Raw genomic sequence first — 14,694 nt, 5'->3', positions numbered from 1 at the left:
TCAGAAAGTAGACAGATGTCAGAATGAGCCTGCGGGGACTCTGATGACTCTCTGAGCCACATTGACAGTTGATAAATGTGTGTGTGTATTTCTCCTCTCTCCCAGCCTTTCTCTCTGGCTTTGAGCTTTTCCTTCCAGTTTTCTCTTGTTATGTGCACCCCCTTTGTCCCTGGATTCATTTATTTAAATTCCCTCCTTCTAGGGATGCTTGGATGGCTCAGTCGGTTAAGCATCTGCCTTTGGCTCAGGTCATGATCCCAGGGTCCTGGCATCGAGCCCCACATCGGGATCCCTGCTCAAGGGGAAATCTACTTCTCCCTCTGCCTCTCCCCCTGCTTATGCATTTGCACTCTCTCTCTCTCTCTTGCTGTCAAATAATTGAATAAAATCTTTTTTTTTAAAATATGCTTTGAGGTTTTTTGGGGGTTTTGTTTTGTTTCGTTTTTTTAGATTTTATTTATTTATTTGACAGACAGAGATCACAAGTAGCCAGAGAGGCAGGCAGAGAGAGAGGAGGGGAAGCAGGCTCCCTGCTGAGCAGAGAGCCTGATGCAGAGCTTGATCCCAGGACCCTGGGATCATGACCTGAGCTGAAGGCAGAGGCTTTAACCCACTGAGCCACCCAGGCACCCCTGAATAAAATCTTTTTTTTTTTTTTTTTAAGATTTTCTTTACTTTTTTGACAGAGAGAGATACACAGCAAGAGAGGGAACACAAGCAGGGCGAATAGGAGAGGTAGAAACAGGCTTCCCACCAAGCAGGGAGCCCCATGCAGGACTCAGTTCCAGGACCCTGGGATCATGACCTGAGCCGAAGGCAGACGCTTAACAACTATGTCACCTAGGTGTCCCTGAATAAAATTCTTTTTTAAAAAATCACCCTCCTTCCCGATCATATTGGCAGATTCACCCTTATGTGCAATGAGCAAGTAGGGGGCTTTCCAGACCTGGAGTTCTCTTACAGGAAAATGATAGTCTTAAGGGTTAATGAAATCATCACTTTCCCCCCATTCTAGAGTTGTGAGCGGATGTTATTTCTGAATCCACTTTTTTCTCTATTTGTCTCTAGGTAATGTGCTTATCTTTGCCCTGTGGTGGTCCATTTACTTCTAAGTACGTGATTAAGGAACAAATCATACAATTAATGGTGTTTATGTCCCTGCCTATAAATGAAGACTACACTTATTTTACAGTGACTCATATGAAGAGGAAAAGATCATTTTTATCACAACCCTCGTGACCTCCATTTCTCATAAGGCAACTCTGTCATTATTTCAGACATGTGAGTCATTGGCTCAGATTATTTCATTTTATGATCATTTGCCCTAGCTATCCATTACCAAAATGCATTGCAATCAGGGTTCTGGAATGTAAAATAATAGGTTCACTTTGTGATTTCTGAAACACAGAAATGTCTTTTGTTGGTGTATAGCGTCACAGAGCCAAGGCTGTCTCCCCACTCCTGTATGGACTTTCACGGTGGGCCTCATTTCTCTGTAAAGAATAGTGATTCTGGTGTTTACTTGTCCATACGTACAGGACAGGACGCAAACATCAAATGTAGGCTGTGTTGTGTCGGGGTCATGAGCCACAAAACAGAATTTTTTTTTGTTTTCCTGTGTATGTACCCATTTACAAGTGAAAAATTAAAAGATGACTCAAATTGCTTTGATATAGGAAAAGATTCTTTACTTTCTGTTCCAAAGGCCACCTGGTTTTAATGCCTTTGCCACATCTTGTTAATATTTTATTTTGTTTTGTTTTTCTTTTTAAGTAAAGCTAATCTCCACCCGCCTGCCCACCCTGCCACTGCCCAAAAAATGTCCCATGGAGAAACAGAGAAATCTGGCTACCCAGTAATGAAATCCAGATTTCCTCTCTGAAATATCTCTGAAATTAACATGGCCCAAGGAGTTTTGTCCAAGGAATTGGTTGTATGTCACATTCAAACCGGTGAGCCATCCTCTAAGTAGGAATGCTGAATTAAGGACGGCACTGATTCTGGGATGTCAATATCTGTTTGATGATAAAACAATGTTGTAGGAATTAAGGTATGGGCTCGGGTAACAAGAGCACCCAGAAAACTACCCCACCCCATCAATAAACACCAAAGCACAAGTCATTATTTTTTATACAGATTTAAGAAGAAGGCTGATAGAATTGAAAACATTCTTTCTCAGGGCACCTGGCTGGCTCAGTCAGTTGAGCATCTGACTCTTGATTTCAGCCCAAGTCGTGATCTCACCGTTGTGAGATCGAGCCCTGCATCGGGCTCCACACTGAGCGTGGAGTTTGCTTAGGATTCTCTCTCTCTCTTCCTCCATTTGGGATTCTCTCTCTCCCTTTCCCCCGACTGCTCTCCCTCTCTCTTTTAAATTATTCATTTATTTAAGAGAGAGAAACAGAGATAGTAACAGAGAGCACGAATGGGGAGAAGTGGGAGAAGCAGGCTCCCCGCCGAGCAGAGAGCCTGGCGCAGGGCTTGATCCCAGGACCCTAGGATCGTGACCTGAGTTGAAGGCTCAGGTCATTTAACCGACTGAGCCACCGGGCATCCCTCTCTCAGGAAGAAAGGACGAAGGAAGAAGAGGAGAAAGGGAGGAAAGAAAAGAAGGAAGGAGGGAGAGAAAAATATCCCTTTTACCTTTTTGATAATGCTACATTTTCTAATTTTTACCTGGAAAAATTTTACCTCTGGCATTCAACGAGGTAACAGTCTGTCGTGGGTATTCATTCACCACAAGCCAGAGCCTACCGGCCCCCACTGACGCGCACCATTGAGGGGGAAGGCCCTGGGACGGCTTCTCATCAGGTTAGCATTTCTTTGGTCTGGTGCTAAATTAGCTCATTGCTTTCATGTTATGAAAACACATGCTTTCAGATTCTTTACAATTTTTTTCCCCCTCTCCTGACACTTTCCCATTGAGCTTTATGAAGACTAAGTCGTTTGGAGCCTGTTTTCCACAGGCCCTGGGCAGTATGTAGGTCACAATTTGGCTAGAGAGAGGCCTCCATTTGGGTTTGTGTCTTTGGCAGCTGCATCTTCTTGTATCAGATCCAGGCCCTCAGGGGAAGGAGTCTTCCTCCTCACAGATGGCTCTCAGAGTTGGAGATCCCAGCCACAGTTGCTCAGAAATGTGAAGGAGACATTTTCCAGTTGTCTGAGCTCGGGCTAAGAATTTTCTCTGCTCCTTGCCGTGGCTGGGCTCTGAGGCTGTGCTGGCCACGGGGTCTTGGCTGGGATTTCCCGTTAGCCTTGCCTCCTTCCGGAGGGAGGTCTAGCGATCCCTGTCGGGGGCAGGGTCTGCTGATTGCCTTGTCTTTACCAGAGGGACTGCATACGTTCTCCACTCTCTCCAAGCAGCATTGGGAAGGTGCCCTGATCTTGTCGTGCACTTAGGGGTGTGAATTCTGCTGCTTCTTATGAAGAGTGTTGTCCAAGATTTCAAAGGGAAACTGGACATTGTGCTTTGTCTCACAGAGGTAGGTTGGACAGGGGGATGGTCTGTCCAAAGTTGTACCAACATAAGGGGTTTTATCTGCCAGGACTTCAGGCTGTGAAGGGGTTAGAGGTTCTAGTTAATGTTCACAGGATGCAAACATATTTCACGCTCGACTCTGCGAACTGGGGAGAACCTACCCTTCTCCTGGCCAGGGAAGCTTCCTGGATGAAATCTCCTCAGCATCTGTTAGGAGGAAATTAAGCTCATACCTAGCAGGCTTAGAAGACAGAGGATCTCTCTGATCTTTGAATGTCCCTTGTTAGCCAATGAGGGCAGTGGGCATCCTTGGCGGGAGATGAGGAGAGGCAGGTGGAGGCAAGGGGAAGCTTCTGGAGCTGTCAGCCTGGAGAAGCGGCCAGATGTGTCCCGTAAAGATACCAGTCCACTTGGGACAACAAGAAACCGTTTAGGACATGGCTTACTCATCAGTGGCATCTTGCTCGAAGGAGGCACCCTGTGAGACCTGGAGCACGTCAAGTTTGAGGTCAAGCAAATAAAAGGAAAGACAAGTACACTGTCACCTAAGATTAACTAAACCACCTTCGCAAGGGGGTTTCCAGCAGGACTGAAGTAAGCTCCAACCTTGGAGAAGCCAGAGGGACCTAAATAGATCACAGCTCGTGACACCCATGGCAGGTCACGTCCTGCTGCCCGATCTGCCCTGACATCCTGTCCAGCTCTGCCCTGGGTGCTGCTGCGTAATGACTCTTCCAACTCTTTCCTATCCAAACTCATTAATGTTGAGAAAGAGGAGAAACCTTGGCCTGAAATTTGAATTCTGGGAAATCATCTTCTATACAATAATTTCTCTAACCATTTTTATGAAATACATACACACACACAAACACACACACACAGAGTCCACCTAGAGTAGATTCTTTTAGGCTACAAAAAATATTTTAGGGCTACTGATTGAAAGGGGACATGCCCCTGATATTTATTGCAATGTTACCAACAGTAGCCAAATTATGGTAAGAGCCCAAATGTCCATCAACAGATGAATGAATAAAGTAGATGTATGTGTACACACACACACACACACAGAGTAATACTACTCAGCTATCAAAAAGAATAAAATCTTGCCATTTGCAGTGATATGGATGTAGCTAGAGGGTTTTATGCTAAATGAAATGAGTTGGTCAGAGAAAGACAAATACGTATGATCTCACTCATATGTGGGAATATGTGGGATTAAGAAACAAAACAGATGGACCTAGGGGAAGGGGAAGAAAAAGAGAGAGAGAAGCAAACCATAAAAGACTCCTAGTGATAGGGAAAAAAACTGCAGGTTGATGGAGGGAAGAAGGTGGGGATGGGCTAGATGGGCGACAGGCATTAAGGAGGGCACGGGATGTGATGAGCACTGGGTGTTGTACGTAAATGATGAATCACTAAGTTCTACATCTGACACCAATTTTACCGTATATGTTAACTAACTAGAATTTAAATAAAAACTTGAAAAAAAAAAGAAATATTTTAGGACTATTATAAATAGAGATCTGTTAGGACTAAGGTCAATTTTATGCCTTCAATATGGACTGTGTTTTTTTCTGATTGTGGTACCCTAACGCATTTTCAAGGCTTAATACAATGGGGGAGGTTATTTTTTATTTGATAGTAAGTGTAGCAAAGATAACATCATTTTTATGACACAAAGGACCCTTTTTTATGACACATTTAAGGACCCTCTGGAGTCTACGTTCCTTGCTCTTAGCTCCAGGTTGATGTGACAGTTAGATATTTACTCGGCAGACTTGCAGCAATGGATTTTTATTACGAGTTCTTCACAGAAGCTTCACATCACAGTCCAAATGTGCCAGACTTAACATCGTAGACATGAGGTGCCCAAGAGGCCACCGCACCACCCTACACCATGAGCTGGGATTCAGCCCCATACAAACATTAGGATTCTAACTTTGATTCAGTCGTTAATGTGATTTTGATTGTCACTTTATACTGAATCCCTCAGTGGGGCCATCTTTTAAAACCTTCTAATTGTTTAAATCTTATTGCAATAAAATGTTCCCTTCACAATCCAGGATTAGACAGTAAGTGCCATTTACCAGATTATGGTGTCCCCAGTCTCTTAAATGTTTATTTGACTTGAAGCTTTTCACATTTTCTAAGGAAAACTGTAACCCCATTAAAGGGTATTAATTATGTCAGTATTTGCCAGACTACACTTGAGGAAGGCAATGTTGGGTTGGTTTTTTTTTTTTTTTTGTGATTTAATGCAGAGCAAAATCAGTTGGATTAAAAACGTCCTTTCCATTATTTAATGGAATACTTCCACCAAGTGGATGTCTTTAGGTTAGACGGTCTTGTATTCCTTTTTTCCACAGCAAGTTCTTTATGTCTGCTGGCTTTTTTTTTTTTTTTTTTTGCTAAATTCGCTTTCCTACGAGAAACTCTGAGGATGTTCAAAAAGGCTCTAAGTGTCTGGGAGTTTGGACAGGGTCATAGTGATGCAGGAAGGACAATGGACAGTTTTCCATGATTTCCCATGAGTCCCATGAAGGGAAGTCACAATGACAACCCAGCAAGTTAAGTGTGACATGATATCGGTGATGGTGGTTTTGTTCTGTTTCTACAGAGCAGTTGGTGTGGGAGAGATGAAAGAGGTATTAGAAATGTCATATATTTTTGTCTCTCGAGATCAGGTGATTTTCCTGGAGGCCATGGGCCTAGTCCTGTTGGGGGTCACTCCTCTACCTTCTTAAAGTTGTAGGAAATTCTGTGGGTTCCTTCCGAACAGGGAACTCTGGAGAGGACTTGGGTCTTCAGATCGCAGTAACCATCCCACAGAGACCTGTCCAATTTTCCAGGTGTCTAGAAGAACAGATGTTCTCATGGGCCTGAGGCTGACCATCATGCCTGAGGCCATCATGCCCTGTGGTCCTTGAGTCCTGGACTCTTGCCGAGATCCCCTTACCAACCTGTCAGTGACCTTACCATTTGCTCTGCAAACACTGCACAGGAATGGGATGCTGGTCGCTAGCATTCCCAGGATGGAGCCCCTTGTCTTGACCAGATCTTTCCACCCGACTCCCTCTCTTTGTTTCGTCTCGAGTATGGACATGAGCATTGGCCAATGGGGTGGACCATCTTGGAGGTGCTTCCCATTCCAGATATGACAGTTCTTTGATTCCATCTTGTGTCCCTTGGTGCCCATGATGTGACTGAACGTGGTGACAACAGACTGACCGTGGTCATGGCAGATCCCACTCAGCTCACTCACCTCCAGGCATCGAGGTCATTCTTACTCTGCTTCTTGCCACCTCCATGGAATCAAAGGACCCTGACAGTGGGCCTGGTGCTTGAAGCTGTCCCAGAGCCCACTGGCACAGTCGTTAGTCTGCCCGACTCATCCCAGTCCCCGCTGCACGTCAGCTCCCAGGACTGAAGGACAGTGAGGACGTTTTGTAGAACTGAGTTGGGCCATGTTCTTTAGTTGGTAGCTCATGTGCCTTCTGGAAAGCAGGAATGTATCATATCCCAGCTGCCTAAATTTCTTTTAGCCTCTTCAGACGCCTGCTTGCAAGTTCATTTCCATTGCTCATTAACCTCTTTGGGAGAGATTAGTTCCAAAAGATTGAAAAATGTTTTCTTGCCTTTGAAGGATGAATTTACCATTCTCAGCTTTTTCACGCCATGAAGGTGTTCGACTCAGGAAGGAGAGGCTGGGTCTGTTGAAGATGGCTCTAAGCTGGTGTCTTCTTTTACGATGCAGTTCCGGGGAAGGGCAGGCAGGTCACACAGATTCACGTGCTGTATTGACCGCAAAGCATCCAAGCCCAGCATGTCCTACGGTGATTACAGAGCACGGTGACTGTCCCTTGCCTGCCCGTGTCTTTCCCAAGGAGCACCATGGGAGCAGAGGGCCTGGGTTACTGTGGCTGGAAAGGGAGGGTTCGATTATCCACAAGAGAGAACTGTGGACTTCCCCAAATGGAAATGCTTAACATAGATGAATTTTTAATGGAAATCAATTTTGCTTCTCTAATAAGCCTTTCGGCTTCTTGGAAGATACAGACCTCTCCCTGTTGATTACTGACATTGTATTTCCTTTCTTTTCCCCCTCCCCGCTTCCCCTCATGGCCTTTCCAACCTGTTGGCAGCTGCCCGTACCTAGCAGTGAAAATCACCCCCGCCATCCCCGTGGTTGGTGGCATCCTCTTCTTCTTTGTGATGGGGACCCTGCTTCGTACCAGCTTCAGTGACCCAGGAGTCCTTCCGCGAGCCACGCCCGATGAAGCCGCCGACCTGGAGCGACAAATAGGTAACCTTGATGGGCTGCCCTTAGCCTTGGGTCCCTTCCCACTGGGGCTCAGCTGCCGTATGGGAGGACAGGCCCAGGTGCCAGTGCAGGATGGGTGCTGGACAGTGGTGCGTAACCAGGGAGGTGTCCGGGAAGTCCTCGTTTCCTCGGTGGCAGGACGGGCTGAGTAGGAGGTGGGATGTGAAGTGTTTGGAGGTCAGCCCAGGGGCTGGCGGTGCCACCAAGCAGCGGTGCCTCCCTCACGATGCTCTGGGTCCTGATGTGTCTTTGAAATCCAAGCCCGGCTGAGGAAGAGCCTCTGTCCTGTAAGACCCGTCATTATGAGGGGCAATTCTCTGTTCCCTTTACGAGCGTCCTTCTTGCTCCTGGTTTCCCAGAACAGAAGCCTGGGAGGTTATGTCTTCCCCTGCTGTCTCATTGTTCCAGCCTAGGACCCAGAACTTTCTTTATTAAGGCAACAAAGATATATGTTCATGGTATATGCGGAGATGAAGAGCTTTCATTTTTCCTTAGATATTGGAACCCTGTATTGAAATGTAAAAAGTTTACAGGGACCCATTTTAAACATATTAAAACAAATCCTAATCTCCTGCAGGGTAAACTTTTAATGTTCCCTTTTTAGTTAAAAAGAGAACTTCTCGCTCTTAAAAGTTTGCATTTGTGAATGCGTAGCTTTGCAGTGACACTATGATAATTTGACAAGTGTGGCAGAGGGTTGTGGTGACTCTGTGTGAATGTAAAGCTTAGCATGAAAACCCATCTGACACTTCCCTCCTGCTGTTCCTCCTACCCTGTGGGCTTCTCTTCCCAGCCTCACTCAGCCAAAAGGCCCCGGCTTTCCAGTGTCAAGAGATAGGAGCGTGGGTTCTGAGAGGCAACATGTGCTGTGGACTGCCCTCTCCAGGTACCAAAGCATGGCTATGTCCTCTGGGCATCTGCCTCCATCCTTCGTCCCGGCTGTGCAGGAGGGGAGCAGTAAAGGAGTTCATGAGGGGAACATAGTGGTGGTCTGCTGGCTGCAGCCTTCTTGTGTCCTGAGGCAGGCAAGCAGAGGAAGGAAGAATCAGCAGTGGAGAGACAGTCTCTTTCTTAGCCAGTGCATCTTGGGATTTGGGACATTAATTATATATTAATTCATAATTTAAAGGCTTACATTTATAGCATGTAAAGCCTCTGTAAAGGCCATCCACAGTTATCACTGAATTAACCATACCCAAGTAAGTTTGGGAAGAAGACTTGATTATGACATTCATTTTGCAAGTAAGGAAACGGAGAGCCCCATGGAGGTTAACTGGGAGGAAGTGGCAGAGCCAGAGGCTTGAACCCAGATCTCCTGGGTCTCAGCCTTTATTCTTTCCAGGGTGTCATGTCTTGGGGAGCAGACTGGTCCAGTTTCCTTCAGAAAGAGAACTGGGCCTCTGGAAACTGCATAGCCTGTACCCACATTACCTTAGCACACAGCTTGAAAACCCTCAACTCAAGCAGTGTGTTGAGTACCTTGGTCTTTACACTGGCCTTGAAGCATTTTCCTGCTGCAATCCTGTTTTCTTTCCCACCTCTCAGATAGTGCAAGGAGCATCTGTGAAATCAGCAAGATTGGGAACTGGGGATGACAAAGAGTGCTACTGAAATTCTCTATCATAAATGCAGATTCTAAGAGGCACAGAGTTTCTGTTCATCCTTGTTGATATTGAGGAAGTTGAGTGATCTACTAAAGTGCTTTTTTTTTTCCTTTGGCTTTGAGTTGATAACTTAAGAGTGGTTTTTTCAACATGAGTATTTTTAACACCAGCTTTGCCCTATACCCCCTGAGACACAGAACCTGTGAAAGTATTAGATGAGGTAAAGGATGAAACCAAATCTTGTTTCAAAGGAGGGAGAGTGGAAGGTCTTTAAAGACAGGACAGCATGGCAGACTTGAGTGGCTCTGCATATCCTATCACCAAGAGACAAAAAGAAAACTGGACAAAACCATCACAGCCATTTCATGGGTCTAGAATTCAACTGTATTGAGGGACAGTTATTCATGAAAATCTAGTGGACTTTGGATAAGAATACTGGGTGTCTGTGATAGTCTTACCGGGGGCTGGTCTAGTGCCCACCTGAATTCCAAAGGTAAGGAAGTTCTAGCTGGACAGGGCAGACTCTGAAAACCAGCAACTTACCTGCCTGAGGGGCTAATTTGCTTTGGAGTGAAATACGGAAAAAAAAGTCAGTAACTGAAGTTTCCCCTTAAGAAACTAGAAAAAGGGTAAACTAAGAGCAAGCTGTAGTAAGACATATTGAAGGTGAGAGTGGAGGGGCGCCTGGGTAGCTCCACTGGTTAAGCATCTCCCTTTGGCTCAGGTCATGATCCCAGGGTCCTGGGATCAAGTCCTTTATCAGTCCTCAGTTCGGCACTTTGCTGGGGGTGGGGGGATCCTGCTTCTCACCCTGCCTGTTGCTACCCCTGCTTGTGCACTCACTCTCTCTCTCTGACAAGTAAATAAATAAAATCTTTAAAAGAAAAAAAAATATGAGAGTGGAAATCAATGAAATAGAATACAGAAAACAACAGAGAAGATCAGTGAGACCAAGAGTTAGTTCTAGAAGATTAACAAAATTTGCTAAATCTTTAACTATACTATTCACCACTCCTTCCAAAAAAAGACATAGAGAAGATACAAATTACCAAAATCTGGAAGGGAAGCAGAGTCATCACTATTGACCCTAGCATATTAAAAGGATTTTAACTTTACGCCACAGATTAGACAACTTAGATGAATGGACAAATTCTCAGCAAGCCACAATTACCTAAAGAATGACTCAAAAAGAAATAGAAAAGCTGAAGAAAGCCATAACAAATAAAGAAATCAGCCGTCCATATGTAGAAAGATGAATTTGAATCCTTACCTCACACCATACACAAAATTTAATTCCAAATGGATCATAGACCTCAGTGTAAGAGCTTAATTTCTAAAACTTCTGAATAGAACTTAGAGAAAATTCTCATGACCTTGGGTTAGGCAAAGCATTCTTACAAAGGGGTGCCTGGGTGGTTCAGTCAGTTAAGGGACCAACTCTTGATTTCAGCTCATGTCATGATCTCAGTGTCCTGGAATTGAGCCATCCTGGGCTCCATGCTCAGCACAGAGTTTGCTTGAGGATTCTCTCTCTCCCTGTCCCTCTGTCCCTGCACCCCCCCATGCACATGCATGCTCTCTCTCTTTCTAAAATAAATAAATCTTTTTTTTAAAAAAAGAGTTCTTACATAGATACCAAAAGCATGATCTGTAGAAAGAAAAAGATAATAAATTGAAGTTCATCAAATTAAGACCTTTTGTGCTTCAAAAGATACCATTAAGAAAATAGAAAAACAAGCCACAGACTGGGAAAAAGTATTTGCACATCATATGTCTGATAAAAGGATCTTGCACTTGTATTTTGAATATATTAAGATCTCTTACAACACAATAATAAGAAAAACAACCCAATTAAAAATGAGTAAAGGATTTGAACAGACATTTTTCCAAAAAAGATCTATGAATGGCCAATGAACACAAGAAAAGAAGGAAATGCAAATCAAGACAGCACTGACGTACCACTTCACACCCACTGGAACGGCTCTAACCGGAAAGGCTGACAATAACAAATGTCAGTGATGGCCTGGAGAAATTGGAACCCTCGTGCATCACCAGTGGGGTAAAACGCTGCAGCCACTTTGGAAAACACGTCCTCAGAATTCCTCAAGACGTTAAGCATAGATTACCATATAACCTGACAAGTCTGTTTCTAGATATATACCCAAGAGAAACGAAAACCTACGTCCCTGATGTGCATTGTACCTAATTCCCCCCAATTGGAAATAACTCGAATGTCCATCATTGGGCAAACCAATGAACCATATGTGGTATAGCCACACGGCAGAATACCAGTAAGTGATGAAAAGGAGCCCCGTGCGGACATATGCTACAACATGGATTAGTGGTAAAAACACACCAAGTGGAAGAAGCCGGATCAGAAGGCTACCTGTTGTGTAGTTCCGTGTGTATGAAATGGCTTTAGAGACAGAAAGCAGAGGAGTGATTGCCTGGGGTGGGGGCACGGGTGAGGGTCACCATACTTGGATGTGAGAGAACTTGCTGGAATAGTGAAAACGGTCTAAGAGTGGACTGGGGTACTGTGGCACAGCCTGGTGAATTTATGAAAGGTCATGTTACTGCATGCTTCCAGAGGATAACTGTTAGAGTGATAAGTTACAGCACAAGAAACTGTCTAAAAAAGGGGAGAGGAAGGAGAGAGGAGGAAGATGGGGTAGCAGAAGAAGGCCCACTCGCCTCTGGTTGTATGGCGTTAAGCTAGTTTTAAAATGGGAATAATAACCCTTATCCTATAAGGTTCTTCTCGGGATCAGCTCAGTAAATGGTTGCGGGTTTTTGTTTTTGTGTTTTTTGTTTTGTTTTTTAAGATTTTATTTATTTATTTGACAGAGAGAAATCACAAGTAGACAGAGAGACAGGCAGAGAGAGAGAGAGGGAAGCAGGCTCCCTGCTGAGCAGAGAGCCTGATGCGGGACTCGATCCCAGGACTCTGGGATCATGACCTGAGCTGAAGGCAGCTGATTAACCCATTGAGCCACCCAGGTGCCCCTGTTTTTGTGTTTTTAAAAAGAAAAATTCTTCTCTTTTCCCAGCCAGTTCTCTCCTCACCTCCCACATACACAGACTGTCATAAAAGAATTCTCCACCTGCCATGTGATAAAACGAAGTGGCTAAGCTGGTCTAATTCTTTATTAGAAGTCCTTCCGTGTGTTGCTTGGCCGTGGAGAATAAGATTATGTCTCAATGAAGTCTTAGCACATTGGTTTTGTGCTATCTAACTGAAGAAGGAAAAAATGAAAATGAGGTTTGGAAACTTATTATTAGTTATTAATTCTAATTGTCTATAGATCTCTCCTTATAGAAGTCCATGGTAGCCGCTTGAAACCAGCCATCTGAGTAACTGAATGAAGCTGTGCCAAGGGGTTGGGGGGGACCAGCTCCCCTGTCTTCAGGTTTCGGGAGGGGAGGAGGTGGTGAGGAAGAGGGGGACGCTCTGTCTCAGAGTCTGTTACCGTTTCTTAAAAGGCTTTACCCTTCTTTTTTTCTGAAAGACCTTTCCTGGTTCATTATCTTTCAACTAAAATGACATCCCAGGATGGCAGTGGTGGGGCGGGGTGGGGGAGGGGTGCAGGGAGGTCTCACTTGGTCACTGGAGTCCTGCTTGGAAACGTGACACTTGGGAAACTCCGTTTTTTCGGTTCACTCAGGGAGGATAAGATACTACGCAATGGATTTGGGGCTTGAAAGAAATGATGAGACTGTGTTGTAAGTCACTGGGTCGAAGCATTTCAAGTAGGGATAGACCTTTCCAGGGATCAAAATGGGGGAGAGCGGCGGGTCTGCCTCTCTGTTTTTCATTAAGCGTCTTACCTCTTCCCACGCCTCGACAGTCCGACAGTGTAGAGGGACCCCAAGAGAGGGAATCCGGGAGGAGCCGAAATGTGAACTCAGCTTGTCGGGATCCCAAAGCGAAGCTGATTCCTTAGGAAAATCTCTCCCTGTGTCACCGTAACCCTGACACCCGGAGTTCTTAGGTACAACACCAAAGGCAGGATCCGTAAAAGGCAAAGAGATAAATTGACCAAAGATCATATGGTTGCTTGGGGAGTGTCAAATCCGATCCAAGGAAGCAGGGCGGTCTTTAGAAAACTCACCTGGGCTGTGGCAGGAGCAGAATCGGAAGAATTATTGCCTCGCTCTGCCCCTTTTATTGGGCAGTTGGAGTAGGTGTGACACGGTGGGCACACGAGTCTCCCTTCCCTCTCTGTCTCCTTCTGTCTGTCTCCCTCTGTCTCTTTCTCCCTCTCTCTCCTTTCCCCTCTCTCTTCCTCTTTCCCCTCAGTCCCCCTCCTCCTTTCCGGCTCCTTCCCCTAGATCTCTTTCTCCTCCTTCTCCTCCCCCTACTTCTATTTCTCTTCTTCCCCCACCCCCTACTCTCCCGCCAGACTCCCATCAACAACTTTTCTTGAAGTACACAGAACCAACCACCATTTCTAAGATGAAAGTTTCCCTTTCATTATTTCTCAAATTAGTCCTTGGTCTGGACATCCTTTAGATGAGATGTTTAGGAAGCAGGATGGTTTCCTGACCCGAGGAAACACCGGCCAACCAGCCTCGGTTATGCCCAATCCCACAGAGTGTGATTCCTGGGAAGAGTTCCATGGGAACAGGATGTCTTCACCCGCCAACTTGACTTGCTGGAGTTTTTTTTTACCCCCCCTAGAGACATCTTAATTCTGTATTTAAGCGTAGAAACACTTAATTGGATTTTAACAACACTGATGGATTTTTGTTGAAGAAAATACTTTCTGAGATTACTCTAAGCCAATTGAAGACCTTTATCAATGTTCTGTATTGTAAAGCTCCACTATTTCCAATTTTCTCCCATCTCGATGTTTTACTAAAATGATTTTACTAAAATCATTTTAATTGGAGTAATTTTTTTTCTGCATAAAAATTATAACTAAGAGTTTTTTCTCATTCAGGTCTTTTTTATATCCTGAAAGTTGCCACTAGGAATTTTCTCACAGAACTATGACTTCTACTAAGATAGATTTTCCTGGTGATTTCATGTTTTACAGTCAATACTGGTTTCTTTTTGGTTATTTCTACTGGTAATATTCACCATAAAATTGCTTTAAAATGTGATGGTTCCATTCATTTTTGGCCTTGGGCTACATCTGTTATCTTTGATGGATATGTAATTAAACCTACCTGACTCTTGGATTCACTTTGGGTAATGCATACTAGATGCCCACTGTATAGAACATCCAGAAAGAGAAGGGGCAGGATCCTGGTGGTTAATTTGATTGGGTTTTGCCAGTTTTCTTTCC

General features: G+C 44.6%; 1 protein-coding gene across 2 annotated transcripts in view; it reads left to right on the top strand.

Annotated features, from left to right (window-relative positions):
- The window catches only part of ZDHHC14 (zinc finger DHHC-type palmitoyltransferase 14), a 266,282-nt gene that overhangs the window by 149,530 nt on the left and 102,058 nt on the right, over positions 1-14,694 (top strand). For both annotated transcript variants that reach the window (XM_044243227.1, XM_044243236.1), the window contains exon 2: positions 7,621-7,781. In XM_044243227.1, the coding sequence (XP_044099162.1) occupies positions 7,621-7,781 (161 nt within the window). The remainder of the gene's footprint in view (positions 1-7,620; positions 7,782-14,694) is intronic.

The sequence above is a fragment of the Neovison vison genome, chromosome 1 (genome assembly GCF_020171115.1).
Source record: "Neovison vison isolate M4711 chromosome 1, ASM_NN_V1, whole genome shotgun sequence".
NCBI classification, from domain to species: Eukaryota; Metazoa; Chordata; class Mammalia; order Carnivora; family Mustelidae; genus Neogale; species Neogale vison.
This window is presented reverse-complemented; position numbering and strand designations above follow the sequence as displayed.